Source organism: Arachis ipaensis, chromosome B7, assembly GCF_059453495.1.
Source record: "Arachis ipaensis isolate K30076 ecotype BB chromosome B7, ASM5945349v1, whole genome shotgun sequence".
Lineage (NCBI taxonomy): Eukaryota > Viridiplantae > Streptophyta > Magnoliopsida > Fabales > Fabaceae > Arachis > Arachis ipaensis.
Window position 1 is genome coordinate 45,441,400 of NC_142442.1, and position 27,472 is coordinate 45,468,871.

General features: G+C 35.9%; 3 protein-coding genes across 3 annotated transcripts; 2 read left to right on the forward strand and 1 right to left on the reverse strand.

The window, feature by feature from the left end:
- Nucleotides 1-438: 438 nt before the first annotated feature.
- LOC107607154 (uncharacterized) lies at nt 439-14,392 on the forward strand. Its single transcript, XM_088494694.1, has 13 exons — nt 439-673; nt 801-838; nt 11,956-12,032; nt 12,146-12,267; nt 12,370-12,463; nt 12,546-12,678; nt 12,919-13,073; nt 13,181-13,310; nt 13,430-13,618; nt 13,739-13,786; nt 13,868-13,909; nt 14,012-14,113; nt 14,234-14,392. The coding sequence occupies exons 1-13, from the start codon at nt 439-441 to the stop codon at nt 14,390-14,392; spliced, it is 1,524 nt and encodes a 507-aa protein (XP_088350820.1).
- Nucleotides 14,393-18,389: 3,997 nt separating this feature from the next.
- On the reverse strand, nt 18,390-22,798 carry LOC107607155 (RING-H2 finger protein ATL38-like). The gene is made up of 2 exons (XM_016309135.3): nt 22,765-22,798; nt 18,390-19,600 (listed from the first exon to the last, which is right to left on the reverse strand). The coding sequence occupies exons 1-2, from the start codon at nt 22,796-22,798 to the stop codon at nt 18,390-18,392; spliced, it is 1,245 nt and encodes a 414-aa protein (XP_016164621.3).
- On the forward strand, nt 22,797-23,357 carry LOC107607157 (uncharacterized protein At4g02000-like). Its single transcript, XM_016309136.2, has one exon. The coding sequence runs from the start codon at nt 22,797-22,799 to the stop codon at nt 23,355-23,357; it is 561 nt and encodes a 186-aa protein (XP_016164622.2).
- Nucleotides 23,358-27,472: the final 4,115 nt, after the last annotated feature.

Genomic DNA, 27,472 nt, shown 5'->3' on the forward strand with positions numbered 1-27,472 from the left:
GCTGTTGTATGTGTTTCTTAGTTGCTGTTTTATTGACTAAAATATGTTTTCTCTTTCATCCCTTTAATTGCATTTCAATATGACAATTGCCATGGATATAGTTAATAAGATTAATCCTGAGAAGGAAGCATGGAACCTCAAAGTTAGGGTGATTAGGCTTTAGACTGTTCCTACTTTCACTCGTCAGCTTCTCCCAAATTTCATGGAGATGATTTTGGTTGATAAATCTGTGAGTTATAGTAGTCTAAATCTATTAAAATTTTTTGGCTGTTTGTTTTTTGCATTTAGATGTGTTTCTCCTTACCTTTTTTATATCGAGGTTTGAAATTTTGTTTCATTTAAATTTGTTTTTCTCTTTATTCGATTTGTCATTTATCAGATTTTTAGTATAATTTATCTTGATTGGTAGGGGTGATACAAGCTACTGTTCGGGAGACTATGATTTATAAGTTCAAAGAACTTCTCTCTGAGGGTCGAGTATATGTCATGAAGCTCTTCTCTATTGTGCCAAACCAAGGATCTTATAGGGCCACTAGGCATCAGTTTAAGTTGATTTTCCAATTTAGGACCACTGTCAGGGCTGCTATCTGCGATATTATTCTAAAATCTGCTCTTACAATCTCTCCATTCACTGAACTTTTAGAAACTAAAGAGGATTTCGATTTCTTAGTTGGTATGTTGTGCTATTTGCTCATACTTTTTTGTCTGGAATGGTTGCAGTCTTATTTCTTTGTGATTTGTAGAATGTTTCTTTGTTATCATTATTTTCTAATAGTTTTTTTTTTTCATATTCATTTGAGATGTGGTGGGTCTGTTGGTCTCTGTATCGGAAGGGAAAGTGTAACACCCTAATTACCCTAAACCTTACCTCTAGCTGTAAAGCAAAAGTTAATCAGAGGTTACAACAGTCCTAAGGCTTATATATATATATATATATATATATATATATATATATAGAATAATATATTCTAGAAGCCCGATGAAAGATTAATTTAACACCCTAACTTTTAGCACCTCATGATCGTACCAAAAGTAAGGCATTACTAACCTAATTCCTTTTATTTACTATTTAATATTGAGCCTTTAGTTCGATTTTGCGTTTCAATTTTTAAGAAAAGCCAAAAAATTTTGTTTCTATTAGTTAAAACCACATTTCAAAGATCTTCAAATAATAATAATCACATAATTATTAATAATAATAAATATTATACAAAAGGATTCAAATGAAACTCAGATACAATTTCTATCCATCTGTATAAAATAAAAGCTTACTAACAAAAGCAAGGAAATTCTATGAAAGCAACTCAATGCATAAACTTAACTCAAATAAGACTAATAATCCCTTGCAACTTCAAACTGAGTCTTTGAACCCATGTCACTAAAAGGAGGGAGACTTTGCAGTGAGAACAAACCACACGTTCTCAGTAGGGAATGGAAATACCGTAAAAGTAGTGAAATAAAATACAAATAATTAACTTTACTAAAAAAACTATATTTCTATCAAACCTTTTTAAAAATACCTTTGGTTTTACTCTAGCTAACTAATTACCTCTTTTGAAATCTCTAAACTCAAATTGAAGTTTAAATATAAAACTAGTCACATTACCCATCTCTCAGTCACATAATTAATCCTCAACAATCACAACATTAATTCTTAAACACCTCAATACATTCGCAAACTAATAGTACAAGTAAGAGGTCCAAACCAACATACAAACAAGTCAAACAACATAATCACGGAGAAGTAATACAAGCAAACACAGCCACACGCAAATGTGCAAACAACATGATGCATGTCTATCCCTAGTGCAGGCCATGAGCTCATGTGTCGGTTGCCTACCCGCTCCCGACATTACCCGGGCACAAGTCCCAGGTATGGCTTTCCAGATGCATACAGTGTGCTTATAAGTCGTACGGCTAGGCCGTATAGAGTGTGACTTTCCAAATCAATAAGCGTACATCTGAAAAATAGTTCTCAGTGTGTAGGCATTTCCACTTTACATTTGGCACTAAGGCCCAAATAATGTCACATCTGCTCTCCTGTGGTAGACAATTTCTTTAATTAATACATTCTTTTGATCTTTGTTCTCTGCTCTCCTGTGGCAGAGATTCATTTTCTTAATAAACCGAACTCAAATAATTTTTTATTTAAAACCAACATCACTCTTTATAACCTTTTCCAAACCTCCGAAACTACTTTATTTACAAGAAGTTCTTCTTTCATACAAAAACCAGTTCTTACTTAACCATGATTTTCCTAAACCAACTTCAAAACCATTTCAGATTTAAATCTCTTTCAAAAGACTAAAAGAATCATTTTTGATAAATCAATAGAACTCATTCCCACTATCTCAAATCGTTTCAAATGCAGATTTATTTTCAATATCAAATTAACCCCAAATGAAGAAAAGAAAATCATTTTACATAGTATTCAATCAAACCGACTTTCCAACTCAATAATCAGATTTTTCAGCCACAACCAACCAATTCAGCATAATCTTATAAATCAGAATTTTAAACAATTCCATCAAAATCAGAAAACCAACATCATTCACAGCCTCAATTCAACCAGTCGCAATTCAATTTCATCAATTAATTACTCACAACAATAAAACTAGTCACGAGACATTTATAAATTATTTGCACTTATTCACTAAACTTTAATGACATTCATAAATTAAAATGATTAATTTTAAAATAAAATCTGTAACACCCTAACTACCAAAGCTCACGCTTCCGGCTGCGCGACTCTGATAGCTCAGATATTACGACGACACTTATACTAATTAATACTAAAATATGAGCCTGTTTAAAACTTTAAATCGCAATACCGCTCCCAAAAATACTTTCGTTCGATAACGTACATCCATAAATACCATACAACTTACAACAACTCATAAAGAGTACATCCATATATATATATATATTACAAGTAATAATCAATACAATTCCTATCCCTCTTACAGATTATATCAAGATAAAGGCGAGGGTACAATAAATCATAACTAAAACAATACAGAGTATCACAACAACAATTAAATAAGCTCTTCGTAACTTCTGCGCCCATATCCTGAAAGGGGAAAAATGTAGGGGGTGAGAACATCATCCTCGAAAGGGTTCTCAGTAGAGGGTTTTTGGGAATTACTGTAATAGGATACATGAAGATAACCGCACCAGTGATTAATAACCGTCTCATGCCTCTTTTCAAAAACAACGGTTTACAATGAAAGTAAAGTTGGAAATCTTTTCTGAAAGAGGAACCGTTCAATTCTCAAAAACTCAAAAGCCTTTCAAAGGATTTATCTATGCTGAACCAAAATAGCCTTTCATATTTTTTTCAAACCAGAAACACACAACACCGAAACCAACCATCGGTCCATCTCATTTCAACCACGACCCTAGGCCCAAACAATCCAACCATCAACCAATCACCACAGTCCAACAGAGTCCCAGTAGCAAACACAAATAGGAAGATGCAAGCACAAACAAACAGTTATTGCAAGTAGAACAATTAGCAATTAATCACATAGGCAAACCAAGTATAATATGCACACCCAAACAATGTCACATAGATGCATATGATGCATGCCTATCCCTAGTGGCTGATGATATCATCTGTCAGTTATATAGCCAACCCGACACGTCATGGTAGCTAACCATGGACAGAAACACCCATCACGGAGCAAGTAGGTTTGAGCTACAACCCCATTGCTATTACCCGCTCAACCCAGAGCCATTGGAATAACCACTACTGCGGCTACTACCCAGGCGGGTGTTTAAAAGCTCAACCTGGAGCGAGTGGAATCACCACTACTACCGCTACTACACAGGCGTCACAGTCTCTAACCTGGAGCAAGTGGGACGAACCACAACCCTTGCTGCTACCCAGGTATCTCAAGCATATATTCATTCAGTCCCAGCCATGGATCAACATCCATCTCAGTCATCCGGCTTAAATTCATAATTCATAGTCAGCCATACGGCCCATAACTCATTCGGCAATCAGCCATAAATCAATATCATACACAGCCATTCCGGCTCGCGGTTCAATCCAGAACCAGCCAATATTCATAATCATACACAGTCATTCCGGCCCATAACAAAACAGCACTTCCACCATCCAACATCATCAAATTCATAAAACCAGCATTTAAGCCATAAATCACTTTTTCTCAAATCGTTTCACTTTGAAATCAAGTTTCAACTCTTTTCAGCCTTGGCTTTAGAAATCTCGTTTCTCAAATCATCTCAGGCTCATAAGCCAAATTTACTCAAAGTGAGTTCCCTTTTTAAAATAAAGCCACTCTCGGCATTCTCTTTCCAAAACTTCCAAAACCATAGCAAGTTAAGGATTTATTTCAAAGTATTCAAAATCACCCATACAACAATGGGATTTTATAACAAAAGTTTCTCGGCAGAGTCCCAAGTCTTTAGGGAAGGTCAACCTATATCAATTCATTAGAATTCATTGAAACTATTAAAATCATAGATTCTCGGTTCAAGTAAATAAAACTGAATTTATTATGAAACCGACCATACAAAATCACAAGTTCCAACCCAGTCCAAAAACCAACTCATTTGAAAAGGAACCGGTTCATTTAAATCAAACCACTTTTAGGTTTCTTTTTGGAACCCATTTTTCTGACTCTTCCCAAAATGCCTCAAATTTAATTACTCAATCAAAAGTCTAGATTCCTTTGAAATCACTAAAAGCTCCTTTTTATATTGAAATCAATATTAGAGCATCATTCTTTCCTTCAGTGATTCAAACGGTAAAAATAGTTCATTTCTAAATAAGTCAAACTCAAGGCATAAAGTTCACTAAATAAATTAAGCTTGAAAATATAAATATTCTCTTAATAAATCAAATAATACAACTTCTCAAATCCAATCCTTTTTAAATAACTTTTTAAACAAGACTAGGATTTTGTAGAAATTTCGGCAGCACCTCCCCTAAAACTTGGACTTTTGCCACCCGGTTCGGGTCCCAACTAAACCGTTTCTCATTCCTTTTCAACAGCTCAAAACCAGAAATCAATTCAAAGCAAGCTAAATCCAACAGTCGCCTCAGTGGCATATCTCAAGAAACCATTTCAAAATCAACTCAATATCAACCGATTTAACTCATTTCCAAAGCTTTAAAGAATCGGTTCAGCAATGAATCATTTATCAAAACCAAATCAATTAAAGTAACCCAGGCTGAATTTCAAGAGTATTATATCTTTCACATCATCAAAATAATTGACTCAATTCAAACCAATCCTCAACGGATTAAACTCATATTTCGAATCTTTAAAGAATCAACTTCAGACATTACATTTCACAAAGCCGCACAACAATTCAGCCAAACCAACATCCATAGTCATTTGAGTCAATCAAATAGTACATAAGGAAGATACAATCACCAAATACACAATATCTCGCACCAGTATCCATATGTAATAATTCCAATACATTAAACATAGTTTTTGGAAAGCGCTCCTACCTCAAAACGCAATTCCATAACCCAAACACCTCACAGAGTCCTTTCCGCCTCAACCCGAACTGACGGCAACCAAAACCTCAGCTCCCAGCCACTTTCGCAATAATCATAGCAACACTAATCGCAACATATAATAATCAGGACTCGACCCCACGTTATCAAAACTCATATTCATTAACCGAACACAACAAAATACTAACCCGAGGCTTTCCGAAATATAAATACTCACTGAACTAGCGAAACAGAGCAGCTACGATTTCGAACCGGCCCCAACAACAGCTCCGGCGGCGGCCAGAATCTTTGGTGGACCAACTATAAAAAACCACGCAACATTAAAACCTTCTCGAAATCCAAAAAGGCAGAAACTTCAAATAAAACCCTTACCGGCAACTTTTTCGGCGACGACAAAAGTAGCTAGAAGCTCCAGCGGCAGAGGCAATTTCCTCCACTCTCCTCCATTATCGACCACGATGGAGGTGGAAGCTGGCAGAGATGGCGGTGGTTCCGACAGCGGCGCGGCTCCACCACCAGTGACCGAGGAGCATGACAGAAGCGTTTTCCCCATTCAATGGCACTCTCTCCTTCTAACTGAATCGGAGAAAACCTCCAGCGGTGGCGAAGTGGCATCTTCGAACAGCAAGCCTTGGCGATGAAGGACTTCAGTGATGGTGGAAGGACAGCAGAGGACCCGCGACGGCGGAGGCACAGCCGCAGAACAAGGACCCCCTATCTGCCGATCTCTCTCTCCCTCCTACTCGAGCTTCTCTCTTTGGCCCTCCGTGGATGACGAGGACTCAGACTCCGCGGTGAGGAGGACAATGGCGCGAGCTAGTCGGCGACGAGGAGAATAGCGAAAGCCCCCCGCTTGGCCTCTCCCTCACTCTGGCGCTACCCGCTGCGAACCTCCTCTCGTCGTGGAACGGCAGCAGCGGCGCGGATGGCAACTCGCAGGCCCGGCGGCGATGACGCGATGGCGGTGGTGAAGCCCGACGCACCGGCGCGGCATCTTCCCTCCTCTCCTCTTCTTATCCTTCGATTGCTCTTTCTTTCTTTGTTTCTTTGGTTCTTTCAATCAGCTTGCAGTTGCTGCTGCTGAATTATGTATCCTGGGGTGTACCGGGTCAGGGGAACCGGGTAGGGTTTTTAGGGTTAGAGTTATGTGTGTTGAGTTTTAGGATTAGGGAAAAATTTGGTTCAAGGGTAATTTTGTAATTTCAAATAAAAGTAGGAGTAATATAGTAATTGAAACCCAAATTAAATCCAACACTAATTGTACATAGAAAATACTATTTGCTCATCAACTTTACAAATTATTTTCAATAAAATGCCCAAATCTAAAAATTAGAAATAATATAATTAATTTCTCTATTTTTCAAAATAACAGTATTAATATTTAAAATATTAATTATTTAATCCAAATCATATAGAAATCCTTATTATTTCACAGCTACCAACTTTATAAATTTGAATATAGAAAATAATTCAATGATTGTAAAATTGGATAATAATCATAACTCATTTCAAATTCAATAAATCAAAACTTGCCTTAATTATCTTTAATAAAATGATTTCTGAAATTAAGGCTATAAATAATTATATGATTTGAGACTTGATCATAAAAAGACTTTTCAAAGGTTCTGGGTCTTACAAAATCCCCTACCTCCGTATGAAATCAAAATAACGAAAGCTTCGGAGAAGCTTTCTGACCGAGCTGTTGAAGAAAAAAACGTTAGAAATCGTTTGTGCCTCCTAGAACTTCAATTGACTGAACTCAAGAGAAATGAGAACTACGTCACCGTCAACTTCTATAAATAAAAAGTAACGCCAGCACATAAAAGAGAAAGATATAAACACTTTTATCGGATTAAATTTTTTATTGAAGTTACGAATCTCAAAAAATTAAAACCGGAAGTCATGGAGGTGCCATGAAATCACGTTCTTCTCACTCACGGCATTTCTCTCTCTTTTTTTTCTTTAGTTCATTCGGTGATATGAAAGAGATGAATGTGATTAAAGCCTAAGGGTATTGAATGAGAATTTTGTGATACTAAAACTCATTAGGTGTCAAAGTGTTATATATATACAAGCCACGTTTCCTTTCTTTTTGTTTCTTAATTGACTTCGTTCATGATTTAAAAGAAAGAATGGATTAGTGCTGAAGCTTTTATTAAGAAAAGGGTTAGGTGTCATGAAAAAGGACATATCTCATTGGTTTTATATATATATATATATATATATATATGCATAGTAAGTATAGTAAGCATAATAATTATAATAAGCATAGTAAATCATATTCTATTTCTTTTTTCGTGCTCTTAATGGCTTCGGCCATTCTTTTCTTTTTTTTTTTCTTTTAAACTTTAATAATAATAATAATAATAATAATAATAATAATAATAATAATAATAATAATAATAATAATAATAATAATTACAAAAATTAATTTAAATTTTTTGTTTATTAAAATAATTTCTAATAAATACTTTAAACTAATAATAGAATAAATCATAATTAAATTAAACTTCAACAATTATAAAATTCTATTTAAATTATTTTTGATAAAATATTTTTTTTAAAATAAAAATTCAACAAATATAATGATTCATAAATAACTAATTTTTTAATTTTCAAAAATTTGGGGTCTTACAATTAAAGTTTAAGGTCGCATAATGCAGAATTACATACGTGAGGCGTTCGCACACGGTAACTAAACGCATAAGGTACAATTTATAGATGCAAAATGATAGAATATATATAGATATAAGAATATAATAATCATAGGGAACTAGCCGCGACTTGCGGAGTTTAAGCCGACTAGTTAAATACAGACATACAAAATTTTGAAATTTAAAACATGCTTATACAACTTATCTCTCAAGTAAGCCTCTAAGGCCATAAAGATAAATATACAAGAGGTGAGAGAATACTACAAAAAAATTAAGACAAAAATAAATAAGGAAGAAACCATACTCCGCTCTGTCACCATATCCGCAATTTTACCAAGGTGAATTACGACCTGCATCTGAAAAATAACAACAAAGTATGGAATGAGAACCAGAGGTTCTTAGTATGGTAACAGTGCCCAATAATGTAAGATGTAAGGCTCTGGGAGGCCAAAGGCAATCCTAGAACTTCACATCACATACAGATATTCAAGCTTAAACGAAAAGAACAAATAAAGAACTTAAACCTTAAATCGGGTTATCTAAACTTAGGAAAATTCTAACTAATACTAATCACACCGTTGTATCCCACAGCCTCCTCCAACCTAACCTCCATGCGATTCCATTGCCACCCCCTACCTAACCTTCTCAGCACCAGACAATCACAATTAATGCAAACAAGTAAAACACAGATAATAATCATATATAACAAGTAATTCAAGAAGCAAGTAGGCATGTTATACAATTAGGCAAACTCAAGTAATCAGAGCAAACAAACACATAAGAGATGCATATGATGAATGTCTATCCTATTGGCTCATGATATCACTTATCAATCCGTAAATGCCAACCCGACACATCCTCCTGGATGTAGCCTTTTCTACCACTCCAGAGATATAGTGCCCTGCACACTCATGCAGCAGCTCTTCTGCTATGCCAGAGATATAGTGCCTTGCACACTCATGTAGTAGAGAGTCTACTACGTCGGGGATATAGGCCCCGCACACTTCCTGCAGCAGAGAAGGAAATAACCACAACAAATCATGCAGCAGAATAATCTGCCACGCCAGGGATATAGGCTCTGCACACTCTCAACAACACTAGTCATGCAGCAGAGAAATCTGCTATACCGGGGATATAGGCCCCGCACACTCTCAACAACATATATTCATGCAGCAGAAAAATCTGCTACGCCGGGGATATAGGCCCCGCACACTCTCATATAATCTAACAAGTCCATCAACCTCAAATCATCACCAGACATTATCATTTCTCATCTCAAATCACTTTCAGCAACCTCTACTCATGTAGCAGAGAAGTCTGCTACACCAGGGATATAGGCCCTGCACACTTTTCTTCCATATCCACCAAGCTCATAATAACCATCATCATTTCTTAATTCCACTTTCTCAATTTCACTGTCAGCACCAAGTCCACTACTCTTCCTTCTCTCTCAACCAAACTCCTCCTCAATACACCAGAAACTTAGGCCTCCATTTTCTAATTTTTCCAGATAATACCAAATAAATTCTCCTAAGACCTTTCCCATGTTTCAATGCCCAGAAATAAGCCCAAGAATCTCAAAATGGTGTCACAGAAGCTTACAAGCTTGTTGGGAAGGTGAAACAGTTGAAAACAAAGTTTAAGTTTGAGAAACAGGGCGTGTGTGTACGCACAGTGGTGTGCGTGCGCACGCCCAAGAGAGTTTTAAAACGTGTGCATACGCATAGGAGTGTGCGTATGCACAGGTACGGAGTTTTGCAATTCTGTTCGGTCACACAAGGTGTGCGAGCGTTCCCAACAAACTGACCTTCCCAACGTGTGCGTGCGCACAGGTTATAAATTCTCATTGGATATGCACGTGCACCAGCTGTGCTAGCATTCAAAACAGAAAGTCTTTCCCTGAGTGTGCGTACGCACAGGTCTGTGCGTGTGCACAGGTTTAAAATTTTGCAGGGTTGTGCGTGCGCACATATCAGAAATCACAAAATTCTGCAACTTTGCAGAATTTCAGATTTTGACACCAATCTTTGAATGATCATAACTTCCTCTACAAAAATCCAAATTTTACAAACTTTATATCAATTTAAAACTCTCAAAGCCATCTTTAATTTAAAACAAGTTTCATGTAATTTCAAGCTTTGAAGCTCAGGTTATGATCCATCAAAATTCACCAAAAATCTATTTTTACCCAAAATCTCAAAAACTCAATTTTAACCAAACCTCAATCCAATACCAATTCAATCACATTTCAACCATACCAAAACAGTCCAAAATTCATACCAAGCACTACTTCAACCATTTTCTCAATAACACAACCTTCTAAACCATTCAACAGTTCCAAATCCATCCAAATTCACATTTTTCACTTTCCATTAACCTTATTAACATTAACAAACCCCATCAATCATTAACAATCCTCAAAAATTATCATTTTCCAATTCCCACATCATACACCAATACCATCATTTACCATAATCAACACAACTCATCAATAATCATCAACAATACCAACAACTCTCAACAACCATAACAAATATCAACATTCATCTTCAATTTTCTCAACATCAACAACCATCATAACACTCATAATCAATATCAACCCTCAACAATATTAACAATCACTACAAATCCTCATCAATTTCAATAATCATCAATCCTTCATCAATTACAATTAAATCACACATTCATCATCAACCTTCATCATCATTAAATACCAATACTCATCATCAAACTCATATACTCCTCATACCAAAACTCCATATCATCATCACTATCATACAAGTTATCCCCAAACATCAAAATCACATACAATTGAACATATACCCAAAGCATTCAATCCTATCTTAAGGTTAACTAGCCTAAGTTTTTAGAAATATTACATATTACATAAAGGAAATCGAAACCATACCTTGGCTGATTTCCAAACGCACCAAACATCAAAACGAAGCCACCAAACTTGATCCAAAGCCTCAACCAACTCCAACAAACACCAAAGCTCAAACTAACAACACATATATCACCAAAATCAAAACCTAGAAACCATAACACAACTAAACACAAGGATTTAGTGAAATCTTACCTTGTCCAAAGAGGAGTGGGGTAATTTCTAATAATTACCCGCTACTAGAAATTACCTAAACAACCAAAACTACAAAACTTGCTCAAAACCCCAACCCAAAAATGCACAGAAACTTAGGGCGGAAAACTGGGGTGTGAAATGAGAGATCTTACCAGATTTCTTTAGATAAAAAAGAAGAGCTCGTCGAGAGCTTCGTGTGGCTACAAACGGCTCGTCAATCGGAGCTTCGGATCAAAAGTTATGGCTCCCGGAAGTGGAGGATGAATAGTGTCACTTGCTTCTTCCTCTCTTCTTTCATAACCAGCGCCCCTCTCTTTATGGGTTGCTGAAAATGAGCTTAAGGCTCATTAAAAGGTGCTTTTATATGTTGGGCTTGGGCCCAACTTATGCCTGGTCCAATCGCGTAGCCTATTTGGTTTATTTGGCCACTTTGGGCCAAAACCTTTAAGATTAGTATTCGGTTTTCAAATTCTAAATTATTTTTACCCTTTTTAATCAATTTTCCAAAATATTATTTTTTTCAAAACACAGTACCGGACAGGTTTAAACCGATTCGACCGGTTCGGCTACCGGTTCTCGGTCTTTCGTAGAAAATATATTTTCTGACTCAGAAAAATTCACTGAAACCAATTTTTACATTTATATTTTTAAATTAAAACTTCTAAATTTTGAATCCATCTCGGGCACTTAAAATTATTATTTTATTAAAACGATCTTTTGTGAAAAAGCTCTGGTTCTTACAAAAAGAATATGATAAAGATGGAAAGAAGATGAAGATGGCTGTGATGGAACTTGTTGAAAATGAGTTAGCCTTCTTTAATTTCTACCTCTTCCTCTTATTGAGATTCTTTTTTGTTTTCGGTGCATTTGTATAGTCAACTTTCTAATAATGTAGGTGATTTTGTTGGTTGTTTTCAGTTATAGAATTCGGTGTGCCTTATTTGGTGAATATGTTGATAAAGTTAATCGATTTCTGTCTTCTAGGTATGCTGAACAGCCAGTTGTGATTTTACAACTTGCCAAAGTTAAGGATTTTAGAGGTTTGTATCATGTAAATTTTATTTCAGGTGTGTCAGTTATCCAAGTTCACTTGGTTTTAACAGTATATTCATTTAACCAATGTATCTATTTTTTATTTTCAGGTAGAGTTGGGCTTCAGAATGTTATGTTTGCATCAAAGTTTGGATTTAATCTTGACATTCCAGAGGTGGCAGCTTTTCAGAAAAAGGTATATCTGTACATGTAGTTTATGTAGTGTTTTTTGTTGTTGTTGCTGTCATTTTTTACTTATTTAAGTTGGTGCTGTATTTGTTAATAGTTCTATTCCACATGGAGTTAGTGCATCCCAACCCATTGGCATTGTTGGTTCTGGAAAAAATATCGAAATAGAAGAAGACTTTATGAAGCTCACACCTAGGTGTACTGTGAAGTCGCTTGATGATAACAACCGGGTTGGAACCACTTTAATTTTTTTATCATCTTTACTCTTCGATAATTTGTGTTAAATTTTCTTTTTCTATTCGTTAGTAAATACTGCTTTGTTTTGGAACGATATTAATCCTTTTGTCCTCCTTTGTACTTGAACATACTATGCTGTTAGTATTTATTTTAGTTTTTCGGTTTTAGTTTCTATTACAATTATCTTTGGTTATAATGTCTTAACATTTATAGACCTGGTCTTATATTTTTAGGCTGGAACTTTTGTTGTACTAGTGAAAATAGCTGAAATAGTTGAGGATGGTCCTTGGTGGTACTTTGTTTGTGTATGTGGCAGAGGTGTTCAGGCAAAATCTGAGATTTACTTTTGTCAATTTTGCAATATCCATATTACAAATGTGACTCCTAGGTATAAATATTTTACAATGTTTCCTTTGTGCTTTGTTAAATTGTGAATTATTTCTGCGTAGTTGTTAACCTTAGGCCAGTATTTATGTGCATCTTAAAAATATCCAGGTTTAGAGTGAAGGTGTTGTTCGAGGATTCCACTGGTATTTCTATTTTTGTCCTCTTTGATCGTGAGGCAAGTTACCTACTGAATAAGACTTGTGCTCAGCTGTTTGAACAACATCTTAAGGATGTGGATGTAAGTCAATCGAATGCTATATTCTTTTTATGTGCTGAGTTTATTGTTAGAGAGTTTTCTTATCCTTCAGTTTCTACCAATACATTTTTTCTGATGTGTCTGTTTAATATTGTTCGTAGGTTGTGTTTGGCACACAGTCTCCTTCTATATTCCAAGAAATTGTTGGAAAAACTATGCTGTTCAAGGTTCTTAGTAGGCCTGTTGGGATGGAAAAATTCAAAGGGACTTATCCAGTGAGGCGTGTTTGTGATGATGCTGCAATAGTTGGAATGTTTGAGCTCTCTGGTTCAGATTTGAGTCCCGAAAAGGTATAAAACGAAATTCAAACCTATTGTTTCATTTTAATAAATTCTTTCTTAAATTTTCCATTTTTTGGTTGTTCCACCTTTATTCATGTCTTATATGGGATGTGCTTTGTATTATCCAAGGCTGAGTTTGTATCAAAAGGAGAAGGATCATTTGAGGAACCTTTTAAGGTTACCAAATCACCGAATTTGGGATTGACTCCTTCCAGCTGCTCTGAGCTCTTTGCTGGTTCGCCTTAATGCACCCAAAAGGAATCAAATGTTGTTGACTTGGGAGCTGATGAAGATGCTAAGGTACCATGCTTCCAGTTTCTTCTATCATTTTTTTTTATATTATTTTTCACCATTTTTTGAGTTGTGTTTAAATTGAACCTATTATTTTGTGTTATTTAATAGTGTCCTCTCCTCAAGAGAAAGTCTGTTGATGCTGTCATGGATAAGTTAAATGAAGTGGATAATTCTGAAAATGTATGTGATGAAGTTGATGAAAGTGAAGAGGTGAGTAATGTTGCAATTTTTTTTGACAGGACGCTTAATTTTATGATAAGTTCCTTTGACTAGAACTCATTAATTATCCCTCTAATTAGGTTTCTATTTTCATGTAATTGTTTACACTAGGAGTATGTGGTTGGCCTTAATCGAGGCTCTATTGATGCTGAGAAAGATGCAAAGCCTTCATTGAAGAGGTTGAGAAGATCCTTGAGGCTGCAATTTGATGAAGCAGGTGAGTCTCGTGGCTCGGGGAATGATGGCTCCCCTGGACAGGGGGTTAATTGAGGTGGCTCCCCATGGCAGTTAACTAGAACTACCGATTAGGACTAATCTAGGGCATTAGGTATTTTGGTTGTGTCCATGTAATAGCATTTGATGCATTGGATTATAGTGGATGAGAATATGCGTGTGTTTTCATGTTTTGTATGGAATGTTTTTTGGATTATTTTTTGGGCATCTTTCTCATGTAATAGATTAAGTGCTAGGGTGTGGACATAATATCATTAGCCACTAGGCAAATTAGCTATTTAGCCCTTTATGTTTGTACTTATTTCTTTGAAATTTAATAAAATGCAGTAGCTCTTTTATGATATAAAAATCTCTCATTCCACAATTTAGTTTATTCCTTAACTTATGTGGTTTTACCAAGTGAATGCTTTATGGTATTTAGATGACTGTATAGTAATGTGTTGTTGAATTGATTTGTACTTGTTTGATATATCTATATTGAACAAGTTGGAAGTGATCTTTTGGTCATTTCTTTTGTTTGATGGATTTCTTAGGTGCATTTTGCCTAGAATGGTTAATGTAGCTTAGGTATTAAAAAAGTACATTCCTTTTTGGAAACGATACTTATGCAAACTATGAAGAGTTAGAAAAAAATACTTATGTATTGAGTAGTGATAGAGTAAATAAATCTGTTACATTTAATTAAGAATTGAACAACAAAAATATTTTTTATTAACGTAAAAAGTAACAATCCAAGACTGAAAAAACAAATCCGAAACACAAAATAGAAATTTTCAACCCGTGCATTTCACGGGTCTTCTACTAGTGTGTGTGTGTGTGTGGTTGGTAAAATTTAACCAAAAAGCAATTAATCGGCTTTAGGCGTTATAGCTCGGCTTAGCACGTTATGATATTCAAACATCATAAATCGGATTCATGCAGAATAAATATTATAATGACCTAATACAGCATTAACATCCTTCAATGAAAATGATTGCCAGAAGCGTAACCGATCTGTTTCACTTCACCTATAAAGGTATGACATTTTATCTTTGGCAGGATATATAAAAAATAACCAATACTGGCTTAAGTATCAGAGTGCCTTTTGCCTGTACACTCCCCCTTTTGTTCTCTCCACGACGTGACATACCTCTCAGACGAAAAGCTCGGACCTTCAAGCTCTTAGCTCACGTCAGGAATAATAGCTCGGTGCTAGCTTTCAGGAGTTGAGTTATAGTAAAGTTATTCACTCAAGAACAATTGGCTCCCACTGTGGGGCCGAAATATAATTCTCTTTTCCTTTTTGGCCTCAAACATTCTGTGTCCATCCATGGCTGATCTACCTCCCCCAACACCTTCCGAACTCCTTCGGATGGTAACTGAGCTGCAATAAGCAAATCAACAAATGGGGACTTAAATAGGCCTTGTTTGATTAGCAAGTCCTAATTATCGCAACTGGAGAATTAGTGAAGAACTTTTTGTGCATATTCTAGAGAATTCAAGGGCTTAAGAAGCAGTGGAATTCGTTCTCGACAAAAAAAGGAAAAGAAAGTTTCTATCGTTTGTAGTATTGACCGGATCCTCAATAATAGTGTCCATTGCATTTGAGAGAATGTTTTTAAAAGTTCTTATGGTCGTTTGTTCTTCCTAGTGTTTAGAGGACTGTTTTTTTTTTTTTTTTTTTTTGCTTTTGTTGGAGACATAGCAAGAGAAGTTGAAACATCCATTTTTGCATGATAGGAAATAGAGAAATGATTTTTAATTGTGGTTTCTTCGAGTTTTGGTCAAAGTAAGAACGTTAATGATTATTTTAGAATAAGAAACCCAAATGTTATGATCATTTACTAAAGGTGAGAGTTTTATGAATGGGGGTATGATTATATTGACAAACATAAAATAGAAGTATATTAGGAGAATGCAAAAAGTAAAATGAAGTAGGAATGTACTAGGAGAAAGCAGAAAGGGAGTGAAATTTGAAGCTTAAAATTCTTTGCCACGATGAAAATGAAGTTAGAAGTTGGAAAGGAAGATTCTCTAGAAGGTAAACGGCTTTAAGGAAAATCTTGAACTTTGAAAGAGGAGGCATTCCTCATTAAGTTTATAATTTTTAGAAATTGAAGTATAATTAATTAATGATGTGCATGATGTTAGCAATTAATTGGGTGCTAACTAAGACAGTTAGTCAATTACTAAACATGATGTGGATAGACTTTCTTTTTCTTTTCATTTTCTTAGAATTTTTTATGATGATAATAATTTTAGGGACAATTTGTTAGTTGAGGAATTTTGACCGACAAGATCAACAAGAATGTCGAGTTGAGAGATGGAAATCGATACAAAAGGTTTGGATTCAACTAGATTTGTCGAAAGATGAGGTCAACAAATTGAATATCGAGATCAATGGTGAGATGTGCAAAGGGTAGTTACTCGGATTTACATTTGGCGGGAACGGTTTTTTTTTTAACTCTTCGAGGGTTGACACTTGACAAAATGGGATTGGTCAGCTTGTTTTATAAATTAAGAAGGTTCAGAAGCGCCAAGAGGTTGAAATTCGTCTTCAGAAAAATACTCACGCACACTTGTATCCCAGCGACTGTTTGAGTCTGTCTCGAGTTTTTTTTTTATAGTATTCCTTCCATGTTTTTACTTTTCATTTAAATTTTTTTGTAATTTTTCTTTTCTGCAAGTTATTCTTCCTTTGTAAGTTTCTTCTTCTATCTTTTTTAATTCCTATATTGTCTTTTGAATTCAAAGTCCTTCGACTATGTAGAAGGCATTTTATTGCTTTCTTTAAATTTGAAGCCATTTATTCTGTTTTTCTATAATTTAAAATTCAAGCGATTTAATTCCAATTTACTTTTCAAAGTTGTTTTCTTTCATTTACTTGTTCAAATGGAATCTTTGGTAAACAGATATTCGTAGAAGAGAATAGGTTTTGAAACTATAAATATCGAACCAACCTAGATTTACTAAAAATATACATAACAATTAGTTACTTTAGATTAAACATAGAAATCAAAAATGATATTTAATTTATATACTAAAATTAGCCATCATGTATTTATATATATTAATTCATTTTTAATGTATATTTTAATGTTTTAATGTGTATTCTATTTTAGTGATTAATTTTTTTTAATTAATTTTAGTATACACCTAACCTAACCTAATTACATAAAATTCCAGTTAAACTTTCACATGTGGCAAGGTTTGCTTGTTGATTTGCAAGTCAACCTATAATCACCTATAGCCACCATTTACTTAGCCACCTGCAATGTGATCTATTTATTAAAACATCCATCTTGCTCAGAGCTATTAAAGAAAAAAAAAATCTAGAATACCTTTCATCATCATCGTCACTTGGTCGATAGATTCCTTACCAATTAAACAAAACCAAATCACTAACAAAACAAAGGTGAGAGAGTTCAGAACCATCTCCGAATAACGACATGCTCCCAAATATTATTCTTAACTGCCATAGACATAATTAGAGAAAGACACTCAATACAAAGGACAAAGATTTATGAGTACACTGGAACACACGTAGTGGGAGTGTGGGACTCCAACAAGTGGGTACGGTGGAAAACGCTTTGCAGGAGTGTGATTCCAACGCAGTTATTAACAAACTCATTATGGAATACCAGCAATGCATGATTTTAATTAGAAGGTTTATCCAAAAGTGTATCTCAAATAAAGTCACAATTTAGCCCGTCATACACCTTTCTGAGAGAAATTTTTATTTCCATGATGTTATCCATCCACCATACTAAACAAAGCAAAAGATATTTTCTTATTAAAAACTCCTTCGGACAAAGCATTCTTTTTACTTATAGACATCCTAAGAAACATACTTGGCTTTATATTATTGATTGAAATAAAGTGGCAAGGTTAAAAGGACAAACTTGTGAAATTGTATTAGTCTAATTTAATTTTCGTCTAGGCATAGAAACGTTTAAATTTTGAGACTCTATTCCATCTATATGATCTATCAAAAGAAATTAGTAGTTGATTGATGATGAACTCCAAAGTCGTGGATCCAAAGATATTTATATATCTAATTCTCATCCCTTGAGCCCTTGGGAAATAGAAGATCAAAAGACCGTTCTCCCCCATCTACTTTAACCTCATTTCCTTTAATGCTCTCACCCTTCTCTAACCTTTCAAATCTGGTCATGCCAATAAAAGGTGGCTCTGTGCTTCTTGCACTCCTTGTCCTATAACCCTCCTTGTGGCTTCTCTCCCTTTGAAATGTTACCCTGCAACTAACCGTTCGGTTAACTGAACTAACATTCACGAGCCGGTCTCTCATATCTTCCGGTAGCCTCAATGTGAACCGCTCAAAGTTCTCCACCGGTCGAACCGTAAAATGACCGGCCGAGTTAAAACGATAAAATGACTGAACCGAACCATTCTCTTCATCCAAATTAAAAATAGTTCTCCTCTCCTGGTGAGACTTCGGCTCTGTTATTATTGCATTGTTCTGGTCGCCATCATTGATCAGGGAAATGATATTTGGCTCACTGTTAACTGGATTCGTATCAGGTTGATCCGAAATGTTTACAACGAGGGATTGTGGTGATGACGTGTGAGGTGGTTTTGGCGTGAGATTTGCACGGCAGACTGGACATGTTGAGTGGGAGGAGAACCAGACATCGATGCAGTCGGAGTGGAACACGTGGCAGCATTGTGGGATCAAACGCAGCGTTTCTTCATCTTGAAACTCGCAGAGGCACACGGCGCATTCTAGCGCCCCCTGCCCAATCTTGTGACTCTTCACGTTGGAGTAGATGAAGGTTGGAAATGAGTCCACCACCGCAATGTCAAGGCCATGATGCTGCCCCCCGCTGTTGCCTCCACCGTAGGTGGCAGAGAGGATAGCAGGGTGGAGCTGGTCACGGTGCCGACGTTCGGAGCATTGGCGAATATAGATGGAGAGGAGGCCTAGGGCGAAGAAGACGGCCACGAGGACGAGGAGGACAATGACCATGGTCTTGTCACCTCTTACCTTAGGCAATGGGTACTCCTGCTGCTGTGCCGTTGCAAGCGGAGTGTGAAAGATAAGGAGAAAAAGAAAAAGAAAATGAGGTGGATAGGATCCAACATCTTGAACAAACAGATTATTAGTTACGATGACATGTAGTGATAGTTTAGATAGAAAAAGACAGAGGACGCGGTGGTGGTTAGTTTGATGGCATCTTAAAGGTGGATGACACTCGATCAGGTCGGTCATAGCTGAACATGAAGGTAATACTACCACCGTGCATGCTGTGTTGTTTTATTTTGATTGGGATTGGGGATGGGGAAAATCGAAAGTGCAAATTGAAGATGGAAGGGAGCTAAAGGTAAGGAAGATATTAACAAACTAAATTAAGAAGAGGAGTGCGAGAGGTATAGCATATTTTGTAATTTGTAGTTATTAATTAGTTATGGAAAAGTCTAGGACCAGCAATTTTATTGAATTTTGGCCAACATATAACTAGTAGAAAAAGGTGAGCCATTGGATGAAATCTCACACCAATCTCACACCATTAAATCATCATTGATGGCTATTTGATAGCAACTAATCACAAAAGTTGCTGTCCCCTAGCATTGTTCATTAGTTATTATTAGTGTTTTAAATGGTGTAAGATTACATCTAATAGTATGGGTAGAGGTGTACATGAATCGGATGAAATTAGGTTGTCCTAATTCAAACTCGACCCTAAATATACATTGAGTCTATTTTTTAGACCATAATCCAGCTCTAAATCCGATGAAATAAACATTTTCGGGTCATAATTATACCGTGTTCAAATCGGGTGAAAATCAGTCCTTTCAAGTTTTAACAATAATTTATAAAAAAACTTATTTATAAAGAAATTTATTTATGATGCAGATAAATTGATATCTATATTTGAACTTGAATTTGTCTATAATTCTAATTTAATACTTCTTTTATCTGTTTTCTAATTCAACAAGTGTGATTAAAAATAAAATAATAAGCTTATAATTAATATAACATAATATTAAAATTAATTTAAAATATATATACATTTTTTAGTTCTCTTAAAGTGCACATGGATCGGGTGAAGTCGGGTTCGCCTTGACCCCCCGACCCTAAATAATAACATGAGATTACTCATTTTTTTTTATTGGTGAAGTGTTGGTCAGATTTTAATAAAAATATTAACCATCTACACTTTCTCTTAAGAAAAATACTAGAAGATAAATAGAAATTTTTTTTTGTTAATAGTTAATTATTAATATTTAAAAATGTGAACTAAAAATATATTATTATTTTGTTAGACTAAAAAAATTAGGATAAGTTTGGATAGGTGTATAAGTAATTTTTTTTTTTATTTTTAACTTATTATGAAAAGTTATAACATTAATGTTTGGTACAATTTTAAAAATTAATTTATAACTTTCTAAAAAACTATTTAAATGTTTATGAAAAAGTTAAAAAAAATTATTTTTTATAATAATTTTTTTATCACTATTCTTTTAAAATAAATACAAAATAACTTATTTATAAGTTATTTTTAATATAAGTATTTATTGTTTAAGTTTTTTTTAAAAGAATTTAATTAAATTATTGAAAAATTTTCAAATGTACTGGTATACCGGTGTTTCAGTAATTTTTAACCGTTGATCTTAATTATAAAAAATATATAATATATATAATTAAGATCAACGATTAAAAATCAGTAAAACACCGATGTATTGTATCAATATACTTAAAAACTTTCCTAAATTATTTATTCAAATTAGACCTTAAACTGATAACTTAATATGATAAAATAATAAATTCTATGGTGGATTAACTGTTTCTCTTAAAGTAAATAAGAATATACTGTTAACAAAGGGATATGGCTTTGTTTTGTTTTGTTTGTGTTTGTGTGTGCTGTGTCTCGTGGATTTCAATAACATGTTGTCGCCTTTGAGTTGCAAGGGGGAAGCAGGATGGACATGTGGGGTTGATAAGAATGGGTCATGGGCTTTAATTTTACTTTTGGCTTCTCAGATCTCTTGAGGCTCCGCTAAGTAACTAATTTCTTGTTATTTAATTTTGTAGGCAAGGCATCTTAATGTAATAATTCGCATTATTGCTTTTTTTTTAATAAAAAAGTATAGATAGACAATAAAAATACTAAATAATGTAAACAATGGATATAACGGATATTCATTTCACTAGGTGTGTGAATGCTTAGTTTAATATTAAAATTTAGATAAATAATTTAGAAATATAGTGTATTTTTATTTTATTGATAGTTATTCATGTTCAAGAAAATTATTGATTACTTATCATAACCCTTTTTTATTTATACTTTCCCATAGTAGTAGTGGTGGAAAATTTTGCTATGATCCTGCTTATTGTTACCATGCTTTTGTTTCTATCGATCTTTATCATTTATTCTATTTCTTCTCTGATTCCTTCCGGATCATTATGATTAATTCGGAAAAATAATATCTAAATGATCTAAAACAGTTAGCACACAGATTTATAGCTGTTTAGTTGTTCACATCAGTGTATGTACTTATCTCAAAACTCTGGATATTGATCTTGTAATTAAAATTCAAGCTAACTCCCCTTATCACTACATCAAACAGATATCAAAACACTTTAAGAATTCATAGAAATTATTTAAAACCGAAAAGAAAAGATTATTACTCTCTGGCAGCATCATGATGCTGAGCTCTGCCGAATCTAACCTATGTTTTTATTGGGTTCAAGAACAAGTCAAAGTGTGGACTCTACTAGCAACCATTCTCTAAAGAAAGGAGAACAGAAAATATGAAATACATAGAAAGTATTCACCCATCCATGCACTAATAATAACCGTAATCTCAAATCATCATCAACGCTAATATAATCGTTTTCTTTAATTGCCATAAGAGAGTAAAGCTAAATTTGATCTCCTAATAAATTTGAATCTAGTTTAATTTTATCCCTAAAATTTTACTTAATATTTTAGGTCTTTAAATATAATGTGTCTAAAATTAGTCAATTAGTAAACTTTTATCATTGTACTATTAATAATACATACTGATATAGATTGACAAGTGTCATACTAGATTCTTGAAAATTACATAGTTATTCGCACTTGCAGTCAAGGAGACCAAAAAAACACAAACAAGTTTGTTGAGTCATTCTTTAGGTACTCCTGAAGACAAGTGCTCTGTTAGGATTTTTTAGTGTTTTGTTAGGATTTTTAATAGAGTCTTTGCTGCCATCAAGGCCACACTGTTAACGTCAATTAAATTTTAACACAAATCTCTTACTACTAGTTTGACAAAGATAATTTACGTAATCAGCATAGCTGAGGCAAGGAGAGATGAATATCAGACCGAGGAAGACAACCGAAAAGGAGGTAGAAATGTGCTTCTGCTGGAAGAGGCAGACATAGCAGAAGGTATTAACGCTTGCTCCAATAGTCTCTATGGCAAACTCTTTGCTTCCAAAACCTTCTCAGTTGGAACCATGGGGAATGTTTTAAAGGCTATATGGAGAAATCCAGAAGGATTTAGCGTGAGTGACAAAGGGGACAATTACTTCCAATTCTTTTTTAATAAAGAGGTGGATGTCTTGCGTGTTGAACGTGGTTCTCCATGGCTATTCAAGGATTATGTGCTCCATGTCAAGAGATGGAAGGAAGATCAGAACGTTGATGAAGAGATTGTTTCTAATTTTTCAGTTTGGGTTCAATTTTGGGGTTTGCCAGAATTGTTTAAAATCCTCGAAGTTGGACGTAAATTGGGAGAGAGGCTGGGCACAGTGTTGGAGGTAGGTAAATTTCAGATGAGAGACAGAAAAACTAGGATTGTAAAGGCCAAGATCAATATTGAAGCTACCAAGAAAGTGAGGGATCAGTTAATTGTTGCAGGACCTAATAAAAAGGAGGTAGAGGTGGCATTGCGCTATGAGAGACTTGGAAAGTTCTGTACCTACTGCGCAAAATTGGGACACGAGGTGAAAAACTGCCATGAACTGCTGAAGGGCACAGAGAGTGATAGGGTAAAAGAGGATGACATTGGCGAATAGGTTAAAGCCAGCCAAGTGGGAATACGAATTAACTCTGAAAGAGAAAGAACATTCAACAACTCAGCCCAGAATCAGAATAAGGCTACTCAACGTAAGAAAAAGCCGGTCTTAAACTGCTTATTGGAGGAATTTGCAGGGATGTCAATGCAAGAGGAGGAACAAAATTTGAAACCACAAAACGCTAGCAACAATGCAGCACCTGAGTCACCTCAATCAGCCAACTCTAGAACAGAATGCATGGAGGTTATCATAGCTGGTCAGTCTAATGCCAAGAAGGATGAAGGACAACCTATGCAATTCACTAAAGGGCAATGTCTCACAACAGAGGAAGGCAGAAAGTGGAAAAAATTAGCAAGACAAGGTACTGGAGGGTTGGATACTAAAGCTGGATCCAAAAAAAGGTTGATGAGTGGTATAGTTGAAGGATCTACAAAGAAAGCAAGAACAGAGGATGAAAATGCAGTTGAACAGGGGGTGGAGGGTGCCAGCCTACAAATGGCACCCAAGGCGCCATGAGAACTATAGTTTGGAATTGTCAGGGTTTGGGGAGACCCCTAACAATTCACACCCTAAAAGGGATATGTAAATCCCACTCCCCCGAGATTGTGTTCATAAGTGAAACAAAGAACCAATCTCGACAGGTGGAAGCAAAACTCCGGGCATGCAGCTATGAAAACTGGCATATTGTTAACCCCTCAGGAATGGCAGGAGGACTTGCGCTAGCTTGGAAGGACAGCATCAATGTTCAAATTATAAACAACGGGGAATTCTTTGTAGCAGCTAAAGTTAAAGAGTTCGGAAACAATGGGGTATGGATGTTCATTGGTGTCCATTTGAGCTGTTCGGAACAAATTAGAACCTTACAGTTTGAGGAGATTACAAAAATGAGTCAACAACTGGAAGAAAAAGTGGTAATAGCAGGAGATTTTAATGCTATAACAAGTCAAGCGGAAAAGGAGGGTGGAGGCAAAAAATCAGCAACTAACATTGCAACATTCATTAATTTTATTGATAGCAACGAATTAGTGGATATTGGAATGGTAGGGCGGCCTTTCACGTGGACAAACCAAAGACAAGGAGAGGATTGGTGAAGGAGAGGCTTGACCGCTATTTAGTAGGGATGGGATGGAAGTTGAAGTTTCCGAATGCAGTGGTGCACAGGCTTACAGAATCAGGCTCGGATCATGCTCCTATCTTGATGGAAACTGAACCTCAATCCTGGCATAGTAAAAGGCGTTTTAAATACCAGGAACGTTGGTGTGGAGAAGACGATGCCAAAAGAATTGTCAGCGAAGTGTGAAAAATGGAAGTAGTAGGCTCGGCTATGTTCTCCTTGGCCCAAAAGTTGAAAGAATGTAGACATAGATTAGTTCAATGGCAGATAACTCACAAAGCAAACTCTCGAAAAGAAATTGAGGACCTTCAAGCTAGCCTAGAGGAGCTGCGGATGGCTGGAATCAATGGGGGAGAGGAGATTACCAGATTGGAAGAGAAGTTGGAGCTAGCATATATGAAAGAAGAGAGCTATTGGAGAGAAAAATCTAGAGTCAAATGGCTAAAAGAAGGAGATCAAAACACCAGATTCTTTCACCAGAAATTTCAATCAAGGGTGCGAAGGAACAGAATTTGGAGATTAGTTAGGAGGAACAATGAGATTGCATTGAAACCGGAGGATATTGCAAAGGTAGCTGAAGACTACTTCTGTGATATTTTTACTTCTTCTTGTTCTGTTGATCCAAATCCATATTTGGAGGATTTGAAGCCTAAGGTTACAGCTTCCATGAACCGTAGGCTCCAAAGGCCGGTAACTATGGACGAGGTCAAAAGAGCTACGTTCGGTGTTCATGCTCAGAGTGCTCCTGGTGATGACGGGTTTACAGCTAAGTTTTTTCATTTTTTCTGGGATATAGTTGGAGGTGACGTTTTTAAGGCAGTGCGAAGTTTCTTTCACAGTGGCAGAATTCTAAAAAGCTTCAACTGTACTCAAATTTGTTTAATTCCAAAGGTGCCAGATGCCAGTGATATGACTCAGGTACGACCGATTAGTTTGTCCTCAGTTATGTATAAAATTATTTCTAAAGTTATGGTGCACCGACTACAAGGTATTATGAATAAAATCATAAGCCCAAATCAAAGTGCTTTTCTCAAAGGTAGTCCCATTTCAGATAATATTCTAATTGCCCACGAATGTATGCACTATTTGAAAAATAAGAGAAGTGGAGCAGATCATGAGATGGCTATTAAACTATATATGAGCAAGGCTTATGATAGGGTTGAATGGCACTTCTTATGGTACATCATGGAAAAGCTGGGCTTTGATGCTAAATGGATTAACTGGACTAAGGAATTGGTAACGACTGTTTCTTACTATGTTGTTATGGAAGGGCAACCTTTTGGCTACTTTAGGCCAAATAGGGGCATCCGACAGGGTGACCCCCTATCTCCATATCTATTTCTTTTTTGTGCGGAAGGGCTTTCCTTCTTGCTACACAAGGCAGAGCAAAACAGATTAATTCAAGGAGTTCAAGTTAATCGGAAATGCCAAACAGTTAGTCACCTTTTGTTTGCTGATGATTCAATCCTTTTTTGTAAGGGCTCACCTAATACAAGCCAAAGCATTTTGGAATTGCTAGAGATCTACGAGGGCTTCAGTGGGCAAAAAGTCAATTTGAACAAGTCGGCCATCTTTTTCAGTCACAACACACCTCAGAACACAAGACTAGCAATTGCGCAGACACTAAATATTGAACATATCGGAGCCCAAGACAAATAATTGGGGCTGCTCTCCATAGTTCAGAAATCAAAGAAAGCAACCTTTGGAGCTATCAAGGATAAAGTTCAGAAGAGGATTATGGGTTGGAAAAGAAGTTTATTGTCCTCAGGTGGCAGGCACACGCTATTGAGAGCGGTGGGGGAAGCGATTCCTATTTACACACTCTCTTGTTTCAAGCTCCCGGACACACTGTTAACTGAGATTCATAGCATGCTCTCGCAATTTTGGTGGGATCAAAAAGGCGCAAAACGAAGAATGGTTTGGATTAAATGGGACACAATGACGAGACCGAAGAAAGATGGAAGGTTGGGATCAAAGATCTAAGGGCACAAAATTTGGCCTTATTGGGCAAGCAATGTTGGCATCTAATAAAATATCCTAATTCTACATTGTCAAGAATGTTCAAAGCTAAATATTTCAGATATACAAATTTCTTACATGCAGAGATAGGAAACATACCATCATGGGGCTGGAGAAGTGTTCTTGAAGGCCGCAAGGTGGTTGAGAAAGGCTTGTTATGGAAAATAGGCTCTGGTGCTAATGTCCGCATCTTCCATGATCCCTGGCTCCCACCACCATTGCCCTTTAATGTCCCTCAAGTTGCAGTGACAATCCCACCAAATCTGCAAGTGTATTATGTTAGTGCGCTACTAAATCCTGATAGAAGCTGGAACAGAAACCTGATTGAGTCAATTTTTCCAGTTGATATATGCAATAAATTTTTTCCATCAAACCAACAAAGGAGGAGGATGAAGTTAATTGGTGCTGGACAAAATCTGGTATATACGAAGTTGGGTCAGGATACAAAGTTGCTTATGGGTTCTTTCATTCTCCTACTTCATTGATGCCTCAGAACATACAGAACAACACAGTATGGAATAGCATTTGGGAATTGAAATCACCTCATAAAATTAAGATTTTTTTATGGAAGAGTCTTCATGAAAAGCTTCCGATTTTGCAACAAATCCATAGCCAGTTTGCATCCACCCCCGCCACTTAACCAAGATGCATGCTGAAAGATGAATCAATTTCTCATGCCTTGTTCCAATGCCCTCTGTTTTCAATAATCTGGAGTCTAAGCTTAATAACCCCTGACTTATGGCAGAGAGAAGAGGAGACCTTCATCAATTAGTGGCAACGAGCCTTATCTTGGGCAGCGGCTCAAATCGAAGGTAGACAAAAGATCCTCTTCATCGCGGCGCTGTGTTGGAGCACTTGAAAAGCGAGGAATAGGTGTGTCTTTGAGAAGCTAATAAGCCCAGCGCCGGAGATAGTGCAAGAAGCCAACAGTCTAGTGCGTGAACTCAATAGCCATACCTGATGAATGCTAATAATTTCTCTT